At 42.2% G+C, this 25,677-nt stretch overlaps 1 protein-coding gene across 1 annotated transcript in view; it reads right to left on the bottom strand.

Moving 5' to 3' along the window:
* Positions 1-25,677, bottom strand: part of USH2A (usherin) — a 642,051-nt gene that overhangs the window by 491,785 nt on the left and 124,589 nt on the right. The window contains exons 16-19 of the mRNA XM_059717779.1: positions 20,839-21,333; positions 16,113-16,385; positions 9,756-9,913; positions 8,255-8,399 (exon numbers count right to left, since the gene is read on the bottom strand). Coding sequence (XP_059573762.1) covers positions 8,255-8,399; positions 9,756-9,913; positions 16,113-16,385; positions 20,839-21,333 — 1,071 coding nt within the window. The remainder of the gene's footprint in view (positions 1-8,254; positions 8,400-9,755; positions 9,914-16,112; positions 16,386-20,838; positions 21,334-25,677) is intronic.

Below are 25,677 nucleotides of genomic sequence, written 5' to 3'. Positions count from 1 at the left end.
TACTGTATCGTGTACATATAATGCTAAAATGTTCCTGCTTCACCAATGACCTGACTTCAAAAATGAATTAGAAATGCTCAGTATCAGTGGGCACATCTATACATGCATTGACACATATCTACACGTGTGCCATAACTTAAAATTACTGCACAGTATGGGTACACATGTATATATGCATGCCCTTACTGCACAATAATTATGGCAATTTATGTCAACTAAGGAGTAAACTTGCTACCTACATGATGCAGTTACTCCCAAGTCAGTCCACACAAACAGTAACAACTCAGGAGTAAATTTGCTACCTACATCATTTACAGGTAGCAAATTTACTCGAGTCATGGCTGCTCAGTCTGGCACATGTAGACACCTTACTGCTTAGTAACCCTGTTTGTGTGGACTGACTTGGGAATAACTTTATTCCCAAGTCAGTGCACACACAGAGCGTTACTGCACTGTAATGCCTACATCTGCAGATGCCGGTCTAAAAACCACTTACTGCACAGTAACTTCCCAATTTCACTAGAATGCACAAGGAGGAATGCAAGTATTCATATTTTTTTATGCAGCAACATTTTTTGAAAATATTTTCTTGGGACCAATATTCCATTGGTGGAAGTTGACATAGCTTCACATGTCTCCATGAAACTACCTCCGTTTACAGCAACTGAAAATTTGATCTGTTACATAAAGATCTAACTAAAAAAGAGAACAGAAAATCCCTGTGAAAAAAAATTAATAATAATAATAATAGGCTTTAAGAACTATTATAAGTAATAGGTAACAGGCAAGTTCTGCGCTCAAAAGTCATCAGGAATTTGAAAACAATGAGAGTTGTAGTATGAAGCTGAAAGTATGATTTGGCTGTAGATATTCACATTTAAAAAATGGAGGTCTTGTATATTTACAGGCAGATTCTATTCTAAGTTACATTTGTGGAACTCTTTTGACCTCAGTGGTTGAGTCTACATGTGTATTAATGCTCTTTTCCTAATGTACATTAAGTTTAGTACCTCTGGGCATTTTTACACGTGCTCTGGGAGTGGGGCAAGAGAGGAGTCTTATGTAGCAGTCTCTCATGTATCAGTCTCCCCATGCTGCAAAATGACAGCATGGAGGTTTTATCTAAAGCTCATTGAACAGTTTTAGTTAAAGTGCCCACCCCAATTTTTCAGTGTGGGGATGCTGATACATGAGAGAGAGAGGCTGGCTGGAGCACAGTAATTATCATGTTCCAGCAGACTTGATTAATCAAGTCTGCTCTGACGTGCTATAATTACATGGCATCAGAGCAGCCTCCTGGCTCACGTGCAGGCACCCTCTAATGTGAGGTATTAAATGAATAAGCATTGGCCTGTGCTCATGCATAGTAGAGCAAGCACACACTTTTTAGGTGGTGCTTAATGCACAGAAGCCTATTTTACTGTGCATTAGTATAATAGAATGGTTTTTTACATGCCGCTTTAATGAGCAGTAAAAAGGCTACTGTGCATTAAAGTGCATGTGTAGATGTGCCCAGTAAGTAGAAGAGACAAATGAAACTCAAACTTAGTCCTTATATTTTCAGTCCAAATATTTAAGAGAAAACTCACGTTGCATTTATCAGCCAAGACCTTTAACTTTTCGTGGGTTAACACTGCAGCTAAGAACACAAAACAGAATAGGGTGTAGAGGAAAAGTTCATGCCAAGTAAAGATACAATTTATTGGGCAATGAAATTATTTTTTCTACCCATCTTTTCTGAATAAAGAAACTGCTATTTTTTTGGCTTTGTTTTTAAAAAGATAGCTGTTTGTGGTCTTAAATCTGAACATATCCTCTTATCCAGGATCTAACTCTTGTACTCAATATTTCCCTCCCATGTGTATAAAGGAAAGGGTTTTGCCTTTCAGAGCTCAGTATTCTCCTTTATTGTCTTGGCATGGTTGTGATATTTCCCCTTCATATCTTATTGCACCAGTTTTCCCAAATTTTCTTCATCACTACTGTCAGCCTAGAACCAGGTATGCTTACCTAATCTTTTTTTTTCCTCACTTTTTTCCTTTTACTTTGCTATTCAACTCCCTCACTCTTCTTTACTTCTTACACATCCAGGTTCTTTTTCCTGCAATGAACCCATCCTGGGATGGGCTTTGTTTTAAAATTTATTTCAAGATTATTTACACTATTGTTAAATCATGGTTCTAAGGATTTGCTATGATGTAAAGACCTGGAAAATTACTGTTGTGTCTTGTTTTTGGTAAGTTCCACTACTGGACAGTGCCTGAGATATATAGTAGTCATCTTCTCTGTCTCTTTTTCTTACAATTTTAAATTACATCTCAAAAGCTGTCACTTTTCCTCCTCTGAATGTTGCTGCTTCTACTAATTTGATGCCTACTTTCTTCCCCTGTTGCTGTGTTCTTCTGTCATTCCTTTTCATGTCTTAAGCAAAAGGCACCATAGCCCAGGTATACTCAGGTATATACTCCCCTTCTCCAATTAAAGGGAATTGTTAGCTGGCAGCTGTGCAGCGGGGGAACTACAGACCGCTCAGTTTCCCTCTGTCCCTATAGAACCAGGCCAGGGAAGTCAGGGGACTTAAGTTAATGTAAATAAATTTTTATAGACTTATCACAAGGAAAAGAAACATAGATATAAACATATGTACTATATATATATATATATATATATATATATATATATGATATCTAAACCAGTAACATAAACAATACCCTCTGGGTAAATGCTATAAAACCTTATACTAGTGCTCCAGATACAGGTAAGTCATAGGTAAGTATCTGATCTGAAACAGATAAACCCCAAAATAAACATAGATAGCCAACTGATAAGCTATAGATAAGTATAGGTGAACAATAAATAAGCCACAAATAAACACAAATAAACAACTGGTGAAATAATAGCAACAGGGGGTCCCAGCAAAGTCCTAGGACTCTACTCATCTATTAATTTACAAACATGAGAGTTCACAAAATATAAGGCACAACATCACACCACTTATGGTACAAGAACCTCAAAGATAAACTTAATCCCAAGGGGAAACCCCAATGCCCTTGGGCTTTTCCCAAGCCCTGCAAGGAAGCTGGTAACTTTAGGGGGGCCCTCTCAGTGAGACCTCCACTTTTAGGAGACCTTAACTAACCAGGGGGGACTCCCCCTCCCCTGTGGGAATTCTTTTTCCCTGCAACTCACCGCTCCCAGCCCTGGAGGGTGGCCTTTGTCCTCTGTGCCAAGCTGCTCTCTCACCTGTGGTGAGCTTTGGGGAGTTGCTGTCTTCTGGAACAGGGCTCTGCTATGCAGGGCTTCTGGGGCCTCTGGCTTGGCCCTGTCTGCTGGCTCAGTAGCCCGAGCACTGTCTGGCTCCCTGGACTCAAACTTTTGATACAGGTTGGAGGGCCGAGCCACCTCATACAGCACTGGGTTCAGCCTACTCCCGGACTCCTTGCACTGAGCTCCCGGCCTCATGCCAAGGGTTGGGGACCTGAGCCCCCAAGCACTCCAAAGATCCTGCTCTGTGCACTGGCCTGTGCACCATGTCTCTGGCCACATGCCAGAGGATGCAGACCTGAGCCTCCTCATGCAGCTCCCAGGGTCTGGATGCTGTGCCCCATACTGCACACCGAGAGCCTAGCTGCTGGAGCCATCCGCTGTTCCCCACAGATGAAAGTCTTCAGGGGCGCTTCCGGGCTACTGCTCCACCCTGCTGAGCAGCTCTCCTCAGCTTTTCTAAGCCCTGCTCTTCTCTCTTCTCTGTCCCCAACACATCTCCCTCATGCTGGGCACGCAGCTCCTTTTATACTCTTCAGAGCTCCACCCCTGAAGTCTTCCAGACCTGGTAGTGTTGCAGTCTACAATCAGGTCCAAGGGGGAGCTCCTCTCCCCCTCCCCTCAGGAAAGGGACACGATTTAACTCCTCTTGCTGCCTCCTGATTGGTGGATGGGCTCCACCAATTTATTATTTAGTAATGTAGCAGGCTTGCCTTTCGGAGCTTGGGTTGAGTCCCAGGCTTGAGATTTTCCTGTTTTGATTGGTGGAGCCCATCCACCAATCAAAACAGGAAAATCTCAAGCCTGGGATGCAACCCAAGCTCTGAAAGGCAAGCCTGCTACAGTACTAAATAAATAAAGTTGTAATGGAAGAGGATATATGATAAGGTTGCCAGGAGTATCTTTTGCCATCACAGCTCTTTGCTTTAATATCATGGTAATGACCAGCATTTTTTAAATGAGTAATGATTATAGGAGCACATAATATCAGAGAGCAAGCACTTGTCAATTCTGAAAATAATCTGCCTTTTACTATGCCTCAAACTGGATGCCCAAAAATTTAGACAATCAACATCACCAGATATTTCTGACAATCTTAAGTATCTAATACAGGATGTTGTCTGACTGTCATTAAACTAGACAGTGTTTTATGGTTTCAATCTTAGATTACTTTATGTTGAAGAGGACTCACGTATGATAGGACAGATCAGTACTTGAATCAGAAAATAGAGAGGTTGTACCCAATACATAGGGGACAGCATGCTTTTGTAGCATGTTCCAATCTTCCCTTTTATCTTTTTTTTACATGCAACACTGAGAAGTTCTGTAACACTGACTGTTCCTTTCACTTATCCAAGCCTTAACTATCCATGCCAACCACTTCAAACAAGATGATGACTAAGAAATGAGTCTATGATTGATACATAACTGCCCTGACTCCTCTGAGAAACCTAGCCTTCCAACTATATCGCTCTCTGCGTTGGCATACCTTTTAAACACAAAAAGATTTAATATATTGCATGCACAAGCACATACATTGGTTTAAATACTTGAGTGCACTAGATCAGTGCTCACTCAGATGAGGCAGGGTGCATAGGTAGCTGGCTATCATTCCTCATACTATTATCCAAGGGACAGTCAGGATCCAGTTCAACATCCAGCACAACTTAGCAAAACTCAAGGCCACTGTAAGGTGCTGAACTGTATCAGGCTTCAGGATCATTGCACTAGAGTGTACTCTAGTCATACCTCTAGCAAGCTGGCTCTGCCAGAGAGTGGCATATAGGTAGTATAACTAATTCTTTGGCAAAGGTTTCTTCATACCAGGGGAATACTGACATGCCATTTCAAGGAAGATTTAATTTTCCTTTGCCACACTAAGTGTTATATAAAGGACCAGGATCAGATCTACTGTCTTCACTACTAAGAGAAATGTTTTCTCCAAGTGCTTCCCTTATACTTGTATTAATTTTAAAATGATGAGGTGAGTAGGGTTTCTTTTAAGCCTGCTTATGAAATATATATTTTAAAAGTATGTTCCCAGGATGGAACAGTTGTCAATATAAAATTGTGATGGAAATGGTACTAAACACTTAAGGGCAGGATTGTAAACAAGAAAATCTGCTATACAAAATGGTGTTCAAAATCCACATACTTCATTCTTTTTTTTTAAATGTATAAGCATACAACATGGAGAAATCATCACTAGTGGTATTGTTAGAATTAATAGAACCCAAAACAATCCTGAGCCCTCCAACTCTTAAAATGGCCACTTCAAGATCTTAAAACAGTCAACAGAAAAATGCTATAATACAAAATGCCTGTTAAACCTGCATCTGACTGCTATTCTATTTTGTATTCTCCTGTCTTCTTTAATGTATTAACACAGCTGGGGAGGAGACCATCATAAACAAGCTGTCAAGCTTAACTGAGCTAGTCCTTCTTGATCTTCTAATAGATATATACATGCAAAATCAGACACTTGTAATAATAACAAAGAACTCTATTTGGCCATATTCATATCTGTGATTATTAGCCCATTAGAGCCCTTGGAACAGTGACATTCCAGGAGTATACTGCTGTACAAGCCAGCACCTGTTTGATCCTCTATTTCCTATATAACAATTGGGTGTGTAATGCAGAATAAATTATGTTTATAAAGGGATGATTTAGTCTAAAGAGAATCAAAGTAACGTTTTTAAAGTGCCATAGCATCCAGAGAAAAGAGAAACTTGCTGGGCAACAGAAACTGAGGAGAAGAGGAAATCTGTGGAGACACCTATGTCCATGCAAACATATGGTGAGCGAGAGGACAAATTACATTTTCTTTCACTGAGAACAAGCACATAGGTAATTTATGAATAGCCAAAGGGCACAGCAAGTCATCTAGAAAAATCTTCTATATAGCCAAAGTTTCTAATTTTTTTTTTCATATTGTGGACCACATGACAAAGGATAGGTCATTTCAAGGACCACCTTCCTCCTATTCATGGTCAGGTACAGACATTATACTTTTTCCAGTTTAGGTGGTGAAACAGGTCTATACCTGTAACAGATCAGTAGTTCAGGTCACATAGACTGCTTTAACAGTGATGGATCCCAGTCTAAGATAGACCTGTATTGATGTAGTATTAGACTTACTGGATCAAGCTTAGACTGGTGAATCAAACATCAGTACTAGGTCTGCTCACACATAATGGTAGGTTGTTGTCCACCAGCATCCCAGGGGACATTGTAGCTCCCACTAACCTTCCCTTCCAGAGAGCTGCAGCTTGGCTGCTCCAACCAAGCACCTAGCCAGCCCTTAGGTGAAAGGCCCCTTCCAGTCCATAACATCTATGAATCTATGAATCCAGGGGGGAAATCCTGTGAATCCTCCTGGAAATCGCTCCAGTGCATGGTCCAAAATGTCCATCCCCTGTCCAGGTTCCATCTGAGCCCCAGGACCAGGCACTGATGTGGCTCTGAGGAGAGCTTGCAGGATTTCCCCCACCAGCCCCAGCACCATATTCCCATCTGAGGCTGCTTCCTGTGCAGCTGTGGGGCTCCAGTCCCTTGTGGGGCAGGCAGCCATGCTTTGCAACTGCACGGGAACAACTTCAGCCCCAAACTCAGCTCTGGCCCTGGAGAAGAGAAATTATGTGAGCCTTTACTGGACCCACTCCAGTGAATGGTCCCAGGCCTTGAATGGAACCAAGAAAAGGGAGGCAAATTCTGTGCCCTGCTGACCCAGGCTGGGAATTCAGGGTGTGCCACTGGAACCACATTAAGCAGCTCATGCGCCCTGCTCCCCACCTCAGTCCTGTCTGGGTGGACCCCTGTGGCTCCACCCCAGACAAAGCCTAGGGGCCCTCATGCCATTGTGAGTAGGGGCAAGCAGACCACCCTCCACTGCCTGCTTGCAGCTGACAGCTGCCTGATAGATGCCAGGACAGCAGGGGGAGACATTTGTCTGACAGCCAATCAGGGATGGTACAGGCATTCAGCTGTGCTCAGCTGCCCTCGGCAATCTCCAGCATGCTGGGAAATGTGCAGTAGTGCCCCCTACCTTCTGGCCTCAGTAGTGCAGGCTTCTGCATGCCCTCCCACACCAAAGGGCAAATGTAAGTTTTATTTGCTCCCAATCCAATCTACACAGTTTGGAGAAACCCACATAGATTTGATCTATCCTGCCTCAGATTTTTTGAATGTTTGTACTTAGCCCATCCATCTTTCATATCCCCATCCTTCACATCCCCATTGCGTACCTGGAAAAGTTAATACTGTGAAAGCAATATTGTCTGCAAATGAGGAACCAGCAATGTGACCAGCCAATGTTCTGCAGACCACCATCAAATGATATGTGCAGCACAGAATTGGAATTTATGCTTCAAGTATTGCAGATGTATGTTTAAAATGCAATACACACATCCATACAGCAAAACGTAATGATGTGAAAAAAAAATTCATATAGGCAAACACATATGCACTGTGTGCTTTTGATGCAGGCATACAAATATTGAATGCACACAAGTTTGTCAGAGTTTGCAAGTGCAAATCACGAGAAAGATGTGCAACTCTGATTATTGTATAAGTTAGGCAGTTTGCAAAGTTTGCTACTTTTGCATGTCTTACCTTGCAAATGTAGCACAAACAGATTTACAAAGAAAAACTGATTTACCAGCTTTAAAAAGTGTAAGTAAGACTTGCATATGGACACAATTTAAATTCACAGGTGTACAAAAAAACGCCCAAAAGACCAGACTTGTAATTGAAAAAGAAACACATCTATCTTATTGACATTAGACTATAGCATGAACCTTTATGGAAAACATGTTGGTTTTTTTCATCTGTCAAGGCAAACAAATAAATAAATAATAATTAAGCAAGCCACTTTATATTAATACAACCCCTCTCTCTGTCACTTTGCATCAATCTATGATCATCTATAATGGCATTTATTAGTAGGCTGCATGTCAACTTTGCACTTTGATACAGATTATTTCCTTACCAGCTGCTAAGGTTTGTCCTGTGCCTGGCTCACTGGTTATGCAACCAATTCGATTGCAGAGAGTAACAGTGAAGTAGTACCTTCTGTATGGTTTTAACTCTGTCACTATATAGGACAGCTCATGAGCCTCAGCTATATATAAAACCTGCAAGAAAAACAGATTGGAAGATGATTCTTGGTTAATAATGTTTTAATTCCTGTTAGTAGATGATATGCTAACTGATAACAAACTTGACTTGGAATTTGCAGATTCTTGCATTTAAACATGGAAAGCCTTGCAAAGGCCCATTAGTGAAAGAGGATTATTTCAAAGAATCTCAACAAGCTAGGATTTAAATAATAATACTTCCATCACACTGTTTTATGAGGTAATAATCCAGTTCCTGAGTGGATAAATGAGGAAACAAAGTTATTGCCTCGTAAAGCTGTGTGGTGGTGCTGTTATCACCACAAACAGTATATAGATGATGATGTTGCCATTAAATATTGAAATCTGATCATCATGGAATAAGTGACACAAGTAGAAAGAATTCTGAGAGGAGAGATGGTCCAATTTTTCTACAAAGGATTAATGGGAAGATTACTTATTTTATCTCAATTTTAAAGTCACTTGTCAAAAAGTTAGAGAATGGTGAATCTCCATAAGAATTTTTTGTTCAGTTGAACCATTTATTGGATGTTTGTTAACTCTAAAAATTGGAATAGAAATTTCACATATTTGGAACACCAGCTCTAAAGCTCTTTACAAGCAATTAAGTTATCACTTCAACAGCCCCAAGAAGTAGGTAAGTTATCTCTATTTTATGAATGAGCAAAATAAAGCAAAGTGAACTCAGAAATTGTATAATCAAAGCCATGCTGGAGACAGAAATAGAACTCAGCAGCCATTCCTTTGCTCTAATTACCAGGAAATACTTTTTTACTCACTCTTTACATTTGTAGCATAATAGTATTAACCATAATAATTAAAATTTAAAAACGATATTGTCAAGCACCCAAAAATGAGTATGGCCTTAAAATAGTCACAGCTGAAAACAGAGATTTTTGCCCAGTCCCATGGCTCCAGACCCTGGAGCTTTAAAAGGAAGGTAACTGCTCCAAGAGTCAAACTGAAACTCCAAGAGTTGACAATGCTAAAAGGGATTTTAAAAAATGCAAATTGCTGAATACCCTCAAGGTTTATGTGCACATAAACAACACATATACAAACATACATGTGTGTACTCTTGTATGCATATCCACACATGCACACACATATATGCACTGCTTAAAGAACCATCACATGCATGGTTTGAGAACATTTAAATAATTTTCCTGAATTTGGACCCTCACATCTAGGAATTGCTTCACTGACCACTGAAATGGAGACACACCAGAATCTATTTAACAACACACACAACATTATAATTAAAAAAGAGAATTTCATATGTTAATGGATGAGGAAATTAGACAAACAGGTTATAGAGGCAATAAATCCATAAAAACTGACTGATAAGAGTACCTGGGAAAGTGCTGGCAAGATTTTCTGTTCGGTAACTAAGTTGATGCTATACCCCATCACTTCTCCTCTTGCTAAATTGTCTTGTGGCTTTTCCCAAGATACATTGAGAGAATACGGTGACATGGGGAATACTGATGGAGACAGCATGAATATGGGAGCTAAAAACAAATAAATGTGATAATTTATTATAAAATAAATGAGAAATGTGTGTCATTCAAGTTTTCTTACTGTATTGTAAAGCACTATCTGTTATAGACAATAACACTGATTACCAGGTCCATTTTTTTAGAGGCAAAAAGTATTTTTTGGATTTAAATGAAATGTTTATATAGATTCTAAAATTGCATAAAAAGGTAAAAGTAAAATCTTATCCCTACAGACTAAAAAGCTTGAGGTTTTAATGGTTTTAAAGATATACTAATCCCTTTTTAATATCTCTGTAGATGGATATGGGTAAGAAATACATTAAATGAAAAGCTCTCATGCAAAATAATCATGCAAAAAGTCATAAACTTGGGGAAAGCAAAAGCTGATTAATATTTTAAAATCTTAAAAGATATATCATTTGCTGGACAGGTTTGAAATTAACAGATCTCTTCCTTCTTACAGAGCATTTCTCCTTGTCTTGGATAGCTATGCCTGTAAAAAGATGGTTTGTACTGCAGTTAAATCCCCCACTAATCACCTTGTAATAATAGGAGCCCAAATCACAGCATTTCTGTTATGTACAAACAATACACTAACAGACCTCTTCTCCAGAACAAATTTGAGACTTTGTGATATGTACCATTTCAAAACATGTAATCAAAAAAACCCAATTTTAAAAGGGGACTTAGCTTAGCCTCTCATCTTGTTGGGATCACACAACTGAGGACATGATTTTGATCAGAAATCTGGGCATCATTGTTGTAACTGAGATGTTTAATGCTTTAAATGCATATTGCCTTGGGTAATTAATACCAGAACTTAAAAAAAAAAGAGCAGTTCCAAGTTAAGCCCTTGACTTGAGAAGGGCCAACTTCAATGAGCTTAGGAGACTAGTGGGGGAGGCACTGAGGGCCCAGAAGGTAGAGGAGATGGGACTCCACGAGGGATGATCGTACCTTAAGGGGGCGATCCTCCAGGCCCAAAAGATAACAGTCCCTGATAGAAGCAAGGTGGGTAAGAGTGCTCAGAAACCCCCATGGCTCAGCAAGGGCATTTAGGAATGCCTGAGGACTAAAAGGGTAGCGTACAAACAGTGGAAGGGAGCAGCTATCACCAAGGAGGAGTACTCCTCCTCGGCCCATAAGTGTAGGAGGGCTATTAGGAAGGCCAAGGCAGAGATGGAACTCAGGCTAGCGTCCAGGATTAAGGACAACAAAAAGTCCTTTTTCAAGTACACTGGGAGCAAAAAGAGGGCACCAAGCAATGTAGGGCCCCTGCAAGACACAAATGGTAATCTTGTGGCTACACCAGACAAGAAAGCTGATATTTTTAACAGTTTCTTTGCCTCTGTTTTCTTGAACAGGGACCGGGATATCCCACCTACTAGAGGTAGGGACAGTCTCGGGGATAGCTCTGTCAGGCTTTCAGTCAGTGTAGATGTAGTTAGGGATCTTCTGGAAGGGCTAGACATTTTTAAATCTGCAGGTCCAGCTGCCCTCCACCCAAGGGTGTTGAGGGAGCTGGCAGGGGTCATTGCGGAGCCCTTGGCCCAGCTGTATTAGAATGCGTGGTCATCTGGCCAAGTGCCGAGGGATTGGAAACTGGCTAATGTGGTCCCAATTTTCAAAAAAGGGAGGAAGGAGGACCCATGTAACTATAGGCCTGTAAGCCTCACCTCGGTATTTGGGAAGATCTTGGAGGGAATCATCAAGGAGCACATCTGTGGGGGCCAGCAGGGGAGATCATGCTCAGGGGCAATCAGCATGAGTTCATCAAAGGCAGGTCCTGCCTGACCAACCTGATTGCCTTTTATGACCAAGTAACTAAATCCTTGGATGATGGTGTTGCCGTGGACGTAGTCTTTCTAGACTTTAAGAAGGCCTTTTACACTGTCTCTCACAAAAAATTGCCTGATGGGGCACACCCAGAGAGTAGTGGTGGACAGGCTGTACTCAACCTGGCGAGATGTGAGCAGTGGGGTACCCCAGGGCTCAGTCCTCAGACCTGGACTGTTTAACATCTTCATCAGCGACTTGGACAAGGGAGTGGAAAGCACGCTGTCCAAGTTTGCTGACGACACTAAGATGTGGGGCGAGGTGGACACACTTGAAGGGAGAGAGAGGCTGCAACTAGATTTAGACAGACTACAAAAGTGGGCAGATGAGAATAGGATGGGGTTCAACGTAGACAAATGCAGGGTGCTGCACCTTGGGAGAAGGAATCCACAGCATACATACAGGCTGTGGATTTCCCTTCTTGAAAGCACAGAGGCAGAAAGGGATCTTGGAGTCATTATTGACTCCAAGATGAACAGGAGCCGCCAAAGCCAGACCGCAGCCAGCAAGGCCAGCCATACCTTGTCATGCATCCATAGGTGCATCTCAAGCCAGTCCAGAGAGGTGATACTCCCCCTCTATGTGACTTTGGTCAGGCCGCAGTTGGAGTACTGTGTCCAGTACTGGGCGCCGCACTTCACAAGGGATGTGGCGAGCCTGGAGAGGGGTCAGAGGAGGGCCACCCGCTTGGTGAGAGGGCAGCAGGACAGGCCCTATAAGGAGAGACTGAAGGACCTAAACCTGTTCAGCCTCAGCAAGAGGAGGCTGAGGGGGGACCTGGTGGCTGCCTACAAACTCATCAGGAGAAATCATCAGCAAATAGGTAGAGCCCTTTTCTCCCCAGCACCACCTGGGGTGATGAGGAACAATTGTAATAAGCTGATGGAGAATGGGTTTAGGTTAGAGGTCAGAAGGCAATATTTTATAGTTAGGGTGGCCAAAATCTGGAACCAACTTCCTAGGGAAGTGATCCTCACCCCTACCTTGGGCAAATTCAAGAGGAGGTTGGATGATCACCTATCTGGGGTCTTGTGAACCCAGCATTCATTCCTGCCTGTGGCAGGGGGTCAGGCTAGATGATCTGTTCAGGTCCCTCCTGACCCTAGCTACTATGAAACTATGAAGCATCATAATTTGTGAGCATTATTTCCAAAGAGCAAGTTAAAAGAGGAGTACTTTGAAAAATCCAGCTCTTATTTTAGGTACCTGGCCTTATTTTGCTTCCTGAAAGCTGAGCTCTTAAAAATCCAACCCTTCTTCTGAGTGTTAAACACATAAAATGGTGGGGATGAGATCTTGAAAAATTTAGCCCAAAGTGACTAAGGGTGGTTATACACATGCTCCAGGAGTTGGGGCGGGGGGGCTTTAATTAGAGAAGTTCTTGGAGCTGCTCTAATTAAAAAGCCCAGAGTGTCACAGGTATCAACAACCCTGCACTGAAAAATGGTGGTGGGGGTGCTTTAAGCTGATAAAACAAGCTTTAAAGTGCCCCTGCTGCCATCTTTCAGTGCAGGAACACTAATATACAGGACACTGGAGTCTACTGGAGCACGGTAATTACCACACTTCAACAGACTCGATTAATCAAGTCTTTTCTGACACACTGTAATTACAGCACATCAGAACACCCTCACTGCACATGTATAGGCACCTTCAGGGCCTTGTTATGTGTTGCACTTTGAGCTGCTTAAATGTTGATCGTGTTACTGCTAGTTCAAGTCTGGAGCAGTCACACTAAAGGCTAAAAACTTTCTCTGACTGTCCATGACCTGTACAGCTGTTGTCACTTGCCTCTAGAGGCCTGGTGAGCAGAGGCCTGACTAGGAGCTACAGAGGTGAGTTGTCACTACAGGGCTGGTGAACCAAGACAGGCTTCTATCCCTGCCCTCAGTGCAGGGAAGTGGGTGTGAGAGATGGGTTGATGAGGGGAAGAGGGGAGGCAGAAACATAGGAGGACGTGGAAAGTTAATGGGATGGGGATGGGTAATGAAATGTGAAGTAGAAAGGAAATGTTGGGGAGGAAAGGGTGAGGAAATGAAGGAAGTTGGCCACTGAAGGATAAAGCAAGCAAGCTAAAGAAGTATGGGTTGGATGAATGGGTTATAAGGTGGATAGAAATGTGGCTGGATTGTTGGGCTCAACAGGTAGCAATCAATGGCTCAATGTCTAATTGGCAGCCGGTACCAAGTGGAGTGCCCCAGGGGTCGGTCCTGGGACCCGTTTTGTTCAGTATCTTCATTAACAATCTGGAAGATGGGATGGACTGCACCTTCAGTAAGTTCATCGATGACTCCAAGCTGGGCACTGTAGTAGATACACTGGAGTGTAGGGCTAGGATTCAGAGTGACCTAGATAAACTGGAGGATTGGGCCACTTAGGATGGAAGAATCCCATGGACTGCTACAGCCTAAGGACTGACTGGCTAAGCAGCAGCTCTGTAGAAAAGGACCTTGGGGTTAAAGTGGACAATAAGATGGATATGAGTCAGCAGTTTGCCTTTGTTGCCAAGAAGGCTAACAGCATACAGGGCTGCATTAGTAGAAGCGTTGCCAGCAAATTGAGGGAAGTAATTATTCTGTTCTATTCTGCATTGAGGAGGCCACATCTGGAGTACTGTGTCCAGTTTTGGGCCCCCACTATAGAAAGGATGTGGACAAGTTGGAGAAAGTCCAGCAGAGGACAACAAAAATGGTTTTGGGGCTGGGGCACATAACTTCTGAGGAGAGGCTGAGGAAACTGAGTTTATTTAGTGTGCATAAGAGAAGACTGAGGGGATTTGATAGCAGCCTTTAACTACATGAAGAGTGGTTATAAAAAGGATGGAGCTAGACTTTTCTCAGCAGTAACAGATGACAGAACAAGGAGTAATGGTCTCAGGTTGCAACAAGGGAGGTTTAGGTTGGATATTAGGAAAAACACTCATCAGGAGAGTGGTGAAGCACTGGAACAGGTTACCTAGAGAGGAGGTGGTATCTCCATCCTTGGAGATTTTTAAGGCCCAGTTTGAAAAAGCCCTGGATGGAATGATCTATTTGGGGATGGTTCTGCTTTGAGAAAGGGGTTGGACTAGATGACCTCCTGAGTTACCTTCCAACCCTAATTTTCTATGATTCTATGAAATAAAAAGAAGTAAAAAAAAATAATAATAATAATTTCAAAAACCATCAAGAGGAAGCAAATTAAAGAAGGTCTCAAGTTTTAATGAACTTGGATTTGGGATTGGGATGTAGGGGATGATAATAATGCTTCCTGGGGTGGCCTGGAAGCGAGAGTGGTGAGGGAAAGCACTTTTGGGGAAACCACTGCCCTCCCCCAGGAAGGAAGCCCCAGTTCATGGGGACCCAACCCAGCCCCTTGTTCCCCTACCTCCCCCCAGACCCCACTCCTGGACTTGTCCATGGCCTGTGACCTGGCTAGCTGGCATGTGCTCTGCAGGCTATTTGCACAGGGTTGTACCCCTGGGAGTGGGAAGATTGCACCCATGGGGGCAGAAGGGGGAGTTGACTTGTTGCTAGTACTGCCCCCTGGGCTGCAGAGTTCAGGAAGTGGAAAGTTTATCCATGCAGAACAGGGTGGGGTGGGGAGAGAGGAGACTGCCTCCTGGGATGCTAAAGGACTGCAACTTCAGCAGCTCATCTATGGAAAATGGTCACACATTAATGGAACATGATCTGGGTAACATGTATCAGAGAGAAACCTGCCCTGGAGTGGCATAACTTCAAGCCACCTAATTGTGCTTAAAACTGTTTCGGTGTTAATGTCCAGACAATCCAGGGGCTAAGAGCTCCAAGAGCTGCATAAAATGAATGTATAACGAGGCCCGGAGGTTCCAATTCAGGAAGCCACTTTGCCACATGTTTATAGTTAGAGTTGTGCTTAAACACCCTTTTTAAACAGGGATTCTCTGTCCTGAATCAGGGCCTAAACAATTGCTGCTCAACCCAAATGAATTTCTTCCCCTAAAGCAGAGTACAGTATAATCTGAGTTGAGTGTAATGTAGCTGCATGACTTTCATGGCTCATGTTAAGGCCTATATATTCCCTAGCCTTTCACAAAGGGGATAGGTTAATGAATATCTGTCTGAACAAGATAAAAGAGTGACAGAGAAAAAACTGGGTAAAATTCAGAAAACCAAACTGTGATGTAGTTTGTTAAAACTTATGATGTAACAGCATTTTTAAGTAATGATTTTATGAGCCAAGTCTTTTTACATTTCTCATATTCAATTCCCCTCAAATTTAAGTGAATTGTGGATGAGTGAAATGAGCAGAATTTGGTCTCATTTGGCAAATATCATAACTGCTTTTTATTACAATTAAAAAAAATAAATGTGAGGTTGGGGAAGGGAGAATGGGGATAATATAACCAAGTTACCTGCCTCTGCAGTTCTTTCTGAGATCCAGTGTGATAATGTACTACCAGCCATATTTACTGCTGAGACACAGAACTCATACTCTGTGAATGGTTCAAGGCCAATGGCTCTGGTGCTGTTCTGAGGTGGGGTTAATGCATTTTCATTGGCAGACTCCACAACTGGCTGAGGATTGAGCCATCCACTACTTTGGAAAATACGAGTTTCAGGAGGCACATGACTTCCATCAGACTGTGGTACTCCTCTCATGTAAAGTTCATACCGTATAATTATACCTAGAAATAACAGTAAATGAACAAAACTAATTTATAGTAGATTGATATGCAACATTCTTGCAGTTCAATTAAACTATCAGTGCTAATATATTTTAAACCCTAAAAATCTAAGAATAGAGAGCAAAGAAAATATAATACCCCACAATGTGTCATTTTAATATGCACAAGAGTTCATATTACTTTATTTTTTGTTAGCCTATCAAAACCATAAATGCTATTTTTATTTGGTCAAACCAATTATTAATTAAAATAACTATATGATTTTCTTAGAAATGTAATTTTTGGACATGAAAATCTTGGGCTAAAGCATTGTATTTAGTTTTGTTATGCTTGCATACAGAAGAATAGATAAAAGGCCTGAAAGAATGTCTTAATTTGTTCCAAGGCAGACGCCTCCTACATGGAACAAATGTGATTGCAGAATGCCTATTTTAAAGGAATAAGTTTTTGTGCAATAGGTAGGCCCTTATTTGTATGGAAATAAATGACCTGCTTCCTTAAAACAAAGGCATTTTTGGTGGGGAGGGATTTTTTTTGGTCTAATTTTCCTTTAGAGGGAGCTTATTAACTTGAAAAGTAAGTCCGGGGGGGGGGGGGGGGGGAGGGTCACAAAACACAGCTGGACTCAAATACAATACAATATTTAAATGCATGTCCAACTTCGGGTATGTCTAAACTGCAAATTGAACTATAGTGTAGAGCAGGGGTGAGCAACCTACAAAAATATTTTATCTGGCCTGCAAAGCCAGGACTTGTGTGGCAATTGGTAGTGAGGGGAATTGGTGGCAATCAGTGACAAGGGGAATTGGCAGCACATGGGGGTAGAGGGAAGCAGGGGCAATCAGGGATGATGGCCCATCCTGGGACTGAGCTGCATTGGTTTGGCCCACTATTGTTAAAAGGTTGCTAACCCCTGGTGTAGACACACCTTAGCTAGCATAGATTCCAGAAAGCAGTCTAAGCAGCAGCCCAGAGCACAGCCCCATTAAGCTCATTGGCACTACTCACAAATTTTAGGTTAGACACATACTCTTGTACCTTGTTCAACAATGGAGAAAGGAAAAAAATAAATGCAAAAGAACTGAATCAGAAACAGCTAAGGAGAAAGAGATCAGGAACATTAGCACAGCCAGAAGGTGGATAAGTATCATAGTGGTAAGTGTCTGGGGTCAAATTCATGCAAGACACTGAATGGTTGTCTCTAAAAAAAACAGCTTGTCTTCTCATCTTTTGGGAAGAGAGAAAGATCTAACTAGGCATCAAAGGAAATAGAAGAGAGAGCTCACAGCTGTCTGCTTTTGCCATTACATGTAAGTGATGGTGATTTTAACCTACAGATAATTAAATTGTGTTGGAACCTTGTTATTCTCTGTGTCATTGTTCAAGAAGAGGAGTAACATTATTAAGAATTAAGTCAAATTAAATAGTGTACATAGTAATTTGCATCTTCTTCAATACCTTTTAAATTTTAGAACTAATAGGAAGATGTTAGTAGCTCTTAAAGTATATCTACAGAGCAAAAAAGATGGTGTGATTGTAGCCTGGTACATATTCATGCTAATATTAATCTAACTAACACAGGTAACAGCAGTGAAGACACGGAGGTATAGGTTTCAATAAAGGCTAGCAATTAAAATACAAGCCCACCTAAGACCAAGAGCAGTGTGGGATCCCAAGGGTGGGTAAAGTGGTGTGATTGCACCCCCCTCTTGGACTGGCCGGCACTGAAGGAGACTTTTTAAAGTCCCCAAGGCAGACGACAATCCGCTCCACCCTTCCCCTCCATGCTTAGAGGCATGCCGCTTCCCCTCCATTTCCCTGCCTCCAACTGCTGTTTTCCATGCTTTCCAGTGGATGGGGAAGCTTCAGAGCCATTGCTGCCTTCTCCAGTCAGGCTGCATAGGAGCTAAGTTCACCTGGGAGAGCAACAGCAACTGCAGCAGCTGATGGGCAAGGGGTTTCCCCTTCCCTGCACTGTCCCTGGGGAGACAGGGCAGGCAGAGGAAACCCACCCATCACTGCTGCCACTGCTGCTATTCCAGCTGACCCCAGTACCTGCACAGCCCTGCTGGAGCAGGCACGAGTGGCTTTGAAGCTTCCTCCAGTCCTAGACAGGAGGGAAAGCAGCAGGGGTGAGCAGAGGAAGTGGGGAAGGGGCAAACCTCTTAACATAAAGGGAACGGTGTTGGGACTCCTAGCTACTTTGGGGTCTTTAAAAACTCCCTGGTGATTCCCAGGCACAGTCTGCCTATATTGTGCCAGGGTTGGTGGGAAGGTTATGAGCAGAGATTCAGCCACCTCTGCAGCACAGGTTGCTTATTCCTAAATCCCATTTAACAAATCCTGGATCCACCCCTGACAAAGTGTGCCCATTCTGGTTAATAGCCTGTGCTGAAACTCACACTGCCATTTTTTTACTCCTATTAATCCATGCTAGCTAGACTGAAGATGGCTCAGGTATGCTTGCCCATGCTACAATGATACCTTCATTTTGCTGTGTAGAGAAGTCTTAAACATTCTTTCTGTTACACTTGTTCCTCACACTTCATAGTTTCATAGTAGCTAGGGTCAGGAGGGACCTGAACAGATCATCTAGCCTGACCCCCTGACACAGGCAGGAATGAATGCTGGGTTCACAAGACCCCAGACAGGTGATCGTCCAACCTCCTCTTGAATGTACCCAAGGTAGGGGCGAGGACCACTTCCCTAGGAAGTTGGTTCTAGATTTCGGCCACCCTAACTGTAAAATATTGCCTTCTGATCTCCAACCTAAGCCTATTCTCCTTCAGCTTATTACCATAGTTCCTCGTCACCCCAGGTGGTGCTGGGGAGACTAGGGCTCCTCCTATTTGCTGATGATCTCCCCTGATGAGTTTGTAGGCAGCCACCAGGTCCCCCCTCAGCCTCCTCTTGCCAACGCTGAACAGGTTCAGGTCCCTCAGTCTCTCCTCGTAGGGCCTGTCCTGCTGCCCTCTCACCAAGCAGGTGGCCCTCCTCTGAACCCTCTCCAGGCTGGCCACATCCCTCTTGAAATGCGGCGCTCAGTACTGGACATAATACTCCAATTGTGGCCTGACCAATGTCGCATAGAGGGGGAGTATCACCTCTCTGAATTGGCTTGAGATGCATCTTTGGATGCATGACAAGGTATGGCTGGCCTTGCTGGCTGCAGTCTGGCATTGGCAGCTCATGTTCATCTTTTTATGCCTAAGCACAGAAAGTTACCAACAGCCTCTGTAGAACCAAGAAGTAATAGGTAATCTATGCAATAACACAGGGGCGGGCAATTATTTTGGGCGGAGGGCCACTTATTGAGTTTTGGCAAGCCATCAAGGGGTACGTGACAGGCAGCCAGGGGCAGATAAATATTAATTTTCTAAATGTTTTAGGGTCCCCACGGGCCAGATAGAATGGCCTGGTGGGCCGCATCTAGCCCGCGGGCTGCATTTTGCCCACCCCTGCAATAACACAATAGGTCTTTCACTGAGCTATGACAGTTAACACCTTCCAAAGCCCAACCGTAGATACGTAAAGAGCTTTTCAGTATAAAATCGGCATGCATCTTGTAGCTGCTAGCAAAAAGCAAATTTGAATCACTTTTGGTGACCTAGATGGAATTTAGGCACTTCTGGCCTTTTGAGGTGGCTACAGAATCAATTTGAATCTGGACCCAGAACATTAACTATGCAAATCTGACCTGCAATATTTGGAAATGATATAACCTGTAACATTTAGCTTGGTAGCACAATTTGTAAAAACATAGTCTCCCTCTGTTAATTCTCTTAGTTCATGCTTTTCTTTTGCTCATCTAGTACACAGGCAACAATAGGCACTGTATCTGTGGATGGGTCTCAACCATGTCAGATGGCACTAAGGAACACTGTCATAAAAAAACAGTCTGCCCACTCAATCCTCCTCCATGAATTGCAAATGGGAAAAAAAAAATCATGTTGATGCTTTTTTTGTTTTATTCCCAAACCAAGAACAGTGACACTCTCAGGCACTGACATATTCATGAGATTAGCATTTGTGACCGATGTTACTCTAATGGCAACTAAATGCCATTTTTTGGCATGCAAGACACATAGATGAGGAATAAATAGGTGGGGCATGTCATTTTTGCACTGTTCCCTAGCACTAGCCCAATACAGTATAGAAATGCCATGTGTGAACTAACTGCCCTGGCCAGGGAAAAAAAAATAATTGTGAACGTTATTTTTATATAGACAGGTTTATTTAGGGCTAAAACCAACTTTCAACACAGATCACTGGAATTTCTCAGCAAAACCAAAATTTGATCCTAAAAGGAAAAACAGCATTCAACAGCAAACAACATAGATACTTGTATTCTTATGCTAAAATGCAATGCTGGTATCCAAATAACAACAATAATTTAAAGAATGTAAAGGGTAGGTTGCTTTGTCAAGAATGAATCTTAGGTTTTAGGATTTACCGTTTGGCTTTGTAGGTAGAGACCATTCTAATGTAAGCTCTGTAGAGCTGATATTTTGAATCGCAGGAGGATCTTGCCCTTCTGGAGGGGCTTGTGCAGTAATTATTGTCACTGGCTGGCTCTCCAAACAGCCTCCACTGGTACAGGCTCGAACAGAACAAATATACTTTGTAAACGGAACCAGATTCCAAATAATTGCTGAGGTTTCTAAACCTTCATACAGGCCACAAGGCTCTAGATTGAATGAATTAGTACATGTCAAAATATACTTCTCTATAGGCCCAGAGTCATTTGATGGGGATGTCCAGTTAAGTGAAATGGAACGTGGGCCAATAGGAAAGCCTGCATTTAAATGTAGATTTCCTGTGGGTGTCCCCGGTTTTGTCCTGTACGTTACTTCTGCACTTCTTGTGGAACCATGAGCATTGCTGGCCTTGAGGTAATAGGAATAGAAGGTATACGGGAATAAAGTAGTATCAGTGAAGTTCTGAGAACCTAAAACACACAAGTAAGAAGAAAATTATATTCCATTTGTCAAAAATCTAGAAACTTGCCTTGAATTTACTGCCTTTTAAGCATGTTTTGAAAGGCCAAAGAATCTTCCCAAGCCCTAACTAGCTCCAAGGTATTAAAAGTATGGGAGAAAAGGGAAAGATTTCAAGACCTGTCACAAACCCATCCATGCGGTACCCACAGATCCCTGAGTTTCTCCCTGCTGCCCAGCTGCTTGTCCCAAGGAACCACCAAGATTTGTCCTTGGAAAATGCCTTATCCCTGCAAGCCTCCACTCCACTGCTTTTGTACCAGACCCCAGAGCCACAGCGAGGGAAACTCTGCTAGCCCCAGACGGTTTTCCTTTGGGTTGTGAAAGAAGTTTAGGTACCCCATTCCACAAAATGACTTAGCCTGGAATATCACTTGCCCTGAGATCATTCTTCACCAAAGGCAATCATTAAGGAGACAAAACAAAAGGATTTATTACATGGGATAAAGCTTTATACCACAAAAACTGGCCATGAGTTTGATAACAGAATACAAAAATAAGTAAAGCTTCTTCCCCTCATATCTGGTTACAATCTTGGCCCTCTAAGGGGGCCACCAGTATTTTTAGGGATCAGCCTTCCTGCTGACTGCTAGAGACCTGGACTCATCCCAAAGCCTGGGATTGTCCAAAGACCCATCTACCCCTAAGATAGTCCCCTAAATACCTCCAAGCCAGCCTCTTCCCCTATCAGTACTGCCCCAATTTCTCAAGTCTCAGAATCCTCTAAAATGTTCTTTACTGCCAGGAATTCCTGCTGGAATTCTTCTAGGCAATGTCTTGTACTTTGAGATCCCTTAGCTATTGTGAGGTTCTTTTTCTCATTGCAGGCAGATAATACCTTGGGTGCCAATCTTAAGGAGAGCCCCTTCTTCCTGTGATTTCAGAGTGTCCTTACATAACACAATAGCACGAGATACTTAGCAGTTTTGCCTACCTCCTTTTCCTTAAGTCTGCACTCCTAGACCATGACTAGACCATGTTTAACATCATAAAGAGATATACAGAAAGTATGACATAATCCATATGTGATAAAAGCAACATAAATGGATACAGCATAACACTGGCTTTTCAAGGAGACCACACATGCCATATCAGTGAAACAAACAAGAAAACCTGACTGACACACCCTGTGAATCCAAGCTTTGGTGGGGTTCATAACACCAAGACAAGGGTTTTTATTCTTACTTGTGGACTCTGCATTCTGATGATGCTATCCTCACAGTTTCATATTTTGTGGGGGGGAAACTTACCCTAACCATTTGTTTTGACCTTTGCATTAGATATAGAAGAATATCCGTTTCTTTTTATAATTATATATAAATATATAATATTATAATATGCAAATACTATATTATATTTTACCTGCCAATTTACATCAGAAATAAAGCCATACTTAGATAATAAGAGCATGCTCTAGCAGTTAAAAAGGGAAGTCAGGATGAAGAAGGCCAAGGTCCTCTTCCTTACTTTTTTTTTACTCAATTTGTGATCTCTGTAAAATGGGTTACAAATGTCCACCCCTCTCTCAGGAGAATTTTTGATGGTTAATTCATTGTTTATAAAGGATTTAGAAATTTTGTTTTGAAAATGCTAGAAGAGGAGAAATAATTATTAATAAGCCATATCCAAAGGCCAACAGTCATGTTTTATTCTTTGATTCCAGTTTTATTCATTTCCCAATAGCTCCAATGGAATTTTATGTGAGTAACAAGTCAGTGAGTACCTCCAGGGTTTGTCCACGAATAGTCATAGCTCAGTTAGGTCTCACCATATTAACTGGCTTTATTTTCACATAATACATGTTAAGGCAAATCTATGTAGCCGCACAAGTTACACCCATAGAGGCTACATAATGGGTGTTATGTTATTGCGCACAAGGCACAGGAAAAGGCACAGAATTTGTTTTCTTTTGTTTATTCACCTGCACCATGAGCATACAGCATCCTTGCATACTTTGTAGACAAGATGAAGGGGTGAGGCATAACAATATCAGTGATGCTAGAAACTAGGATTGTACAAAGCTTCAGTCCCTGATTCGATTCAGCAGAGATTCAGCCCAATTCAGTGGCCAAATCTCCAAATCCGAATTGAATCAGGAGACCCTTTCATCTCTCTGAATAGAATCAGAACCCTCTGAATCGATTTGGAAAGATTCAGCGATTCAGACATAGAGACAGCTTTAAATGTTTTTTCTAAATACCTCAAAGTATCAGGCGGTTCGTGAATGCTGCAATGGTGGGGCGGATGGAGCATCCCACAGGAGCATGGGGGGCTCCCTAGCACGCTCAGCAGCAGACCCAGAAGTAAACCAGAAGCACTTCAGGTCCACTTCTGGGTCCACCAGGGAGCACATGGGGGGCACCCCCACACCCCCTGACTCAGTGACTGGTGCCTCCTGAGTCTGGGGAAGCACCTGGGGTCCCCCCACATCCGATCGCTGAGCCAGGGGGAACATGGGGGGCCCCACAACATGTTTGGCAGTGGACCTGGAAGTAGACCAGAAGTACTTCTGGTCCACTTCCGAGTTCTCCGCTGAGCACATGGGGCCCCTCCTTCCCCGCATTCCTGTGGGATGCTCCATCTGCCCCATCATCACAGAATTCATGAGCCGCGCCTGGTACCTTGACATGTATAGAAAAAATATTTAAAGCTGTGTCTATGGCTGAATCGCTGATTCTCCAAATCAGCATTGAATCTTCAGATTCAGCCAAATCGAATCAGGGACAGTGATCTGAATCAATTAATTGAATCACTGTCCCCGATTTGGGCCAATTCTGAATCTGAATTGAATACGGCCCATTCAGCACACCCCTACTAGATCCTCCAAATTAGAATGGCAGACCGTGGTCACGAAATATACAAAGAAGACAGTGGCAGTGTAAAAATTCTTCATGGTATACCAAAGTATCAGAAGTGGACCACAGACCAAAAAGTCTATCTGTAGAGAGAGAAGTCTAATTTCCATGCCTACTCAAATCTTGACACCTTTGCTCTTTTCCCCAGTTGATTAGCCATTTACTGCCAACTGTAGTAGAGGTTTTTCAGTGTGGATATCTACCCACTAGGAACCAAACTAAAACCATTCAATTCATTTCATAAGACCACTTATATTCTCTATCACTACAACCTGTGCTCTTTCCTGCCCAAGGCAGGGGGTTGGACTCGATGATCTAATAGGTCACTTCCAACCCTAGAAATCTATGAAATCTATGAACCTTAGTTAAAACTGGCAACCTAAAGGTAAAAATTCTATAACCCATAACTAGTCCATAAGCTGCCCACTCATCTATATTTTTAAATAGCTACATTGAACATGTTATGATTTTGAATCTAAAACAACCTATTGTGTTTACTTCACATTCAATAGCAAATATTCTGCTTAAGACCGACATTGTTATCTCTCAAGTGTTCCCAGCCTTGAACATCAGCCTCCCAGAGCCAAGCTAACACAAGTTCTAAAAATCACTTTAATGAGGTACTCTGCAAAACTACCAGCCAACTCATCAGGCCAAGTTGGAAGATTATTGTTAATTTTCCTTGAAAAGTTCAGTGCCTCCATATCTACAATTTCAAACTCTCACTTAATAATAAGATCTGTCTTCACCCAGTTGCACTTAAATAGCTCTTTCTGTGTGTATTACAGATGCTGCACACACACTGAGAATAAAGTAATAAACATCAGAATATTATCAGGCTGATACAAAGTTCTGACAGTATTAACAAATTATTCTTACTGTTCAAATGCCATGGAGCAGATGATTTTCACATCATTAATTATAGTGATTGCCAAGAAATGTCAGAAATTTTATTTTTTTTAAAGTAAATGTATGGTTTTAGAAAATAATGGTTTGTTAAATAGGAGTATATTTAAGACTGATTATCCAACTAGTATACTTTTAGAGTTTTAAAGCAGTAAATATATCAGTGAAATCATGAAATAGTATCTTCACATTGCACTCTGCTTTTAAATAGATTATGCAGTACAATATTATGAACATGAACAAATTATGGTGGCTTTACTTGTACAAAGATTCAATTTAATTTCTTACTTTTCACTTTTGAAGTGAATGAAAAAAAACCTCACTCTCTCTCTGTAATCTTTTTACTGGATGGAAGTCAGAGTGGCATAAACAACCACTAGATAAGCCAGAGAAAATTCTGAGAAACTGAAGAAGACAACTATGAAGCTGTCTCTCTGTTTACCCCTCAAGCCTCAACATGGCTGGGAGGAAAGGAAGGTTGCTGGAAAGCACGTCAGGAAAGAACATGTTAGGGGCCCAGACTGCAGCTCATAG

This window comes from Alligator mississippiensis, chromosome 1 (assembly GCF_030867095.1).
Source record: "Alligator mississippiensis isolate rAllMis1 chromosome 1, rAllMis1, whole genome shotgun sequence".
Taxonomy (NCBI): Eukaryota; Metazoa; Chordata; order Crocodylia; family Alligatoridae; genus Alligator; species Alligator mississippiensis.
Note: the sequence above shows the minus strand (reverse complement) of the source record. Positions and strands in the feature narration are given on the sequence as shown.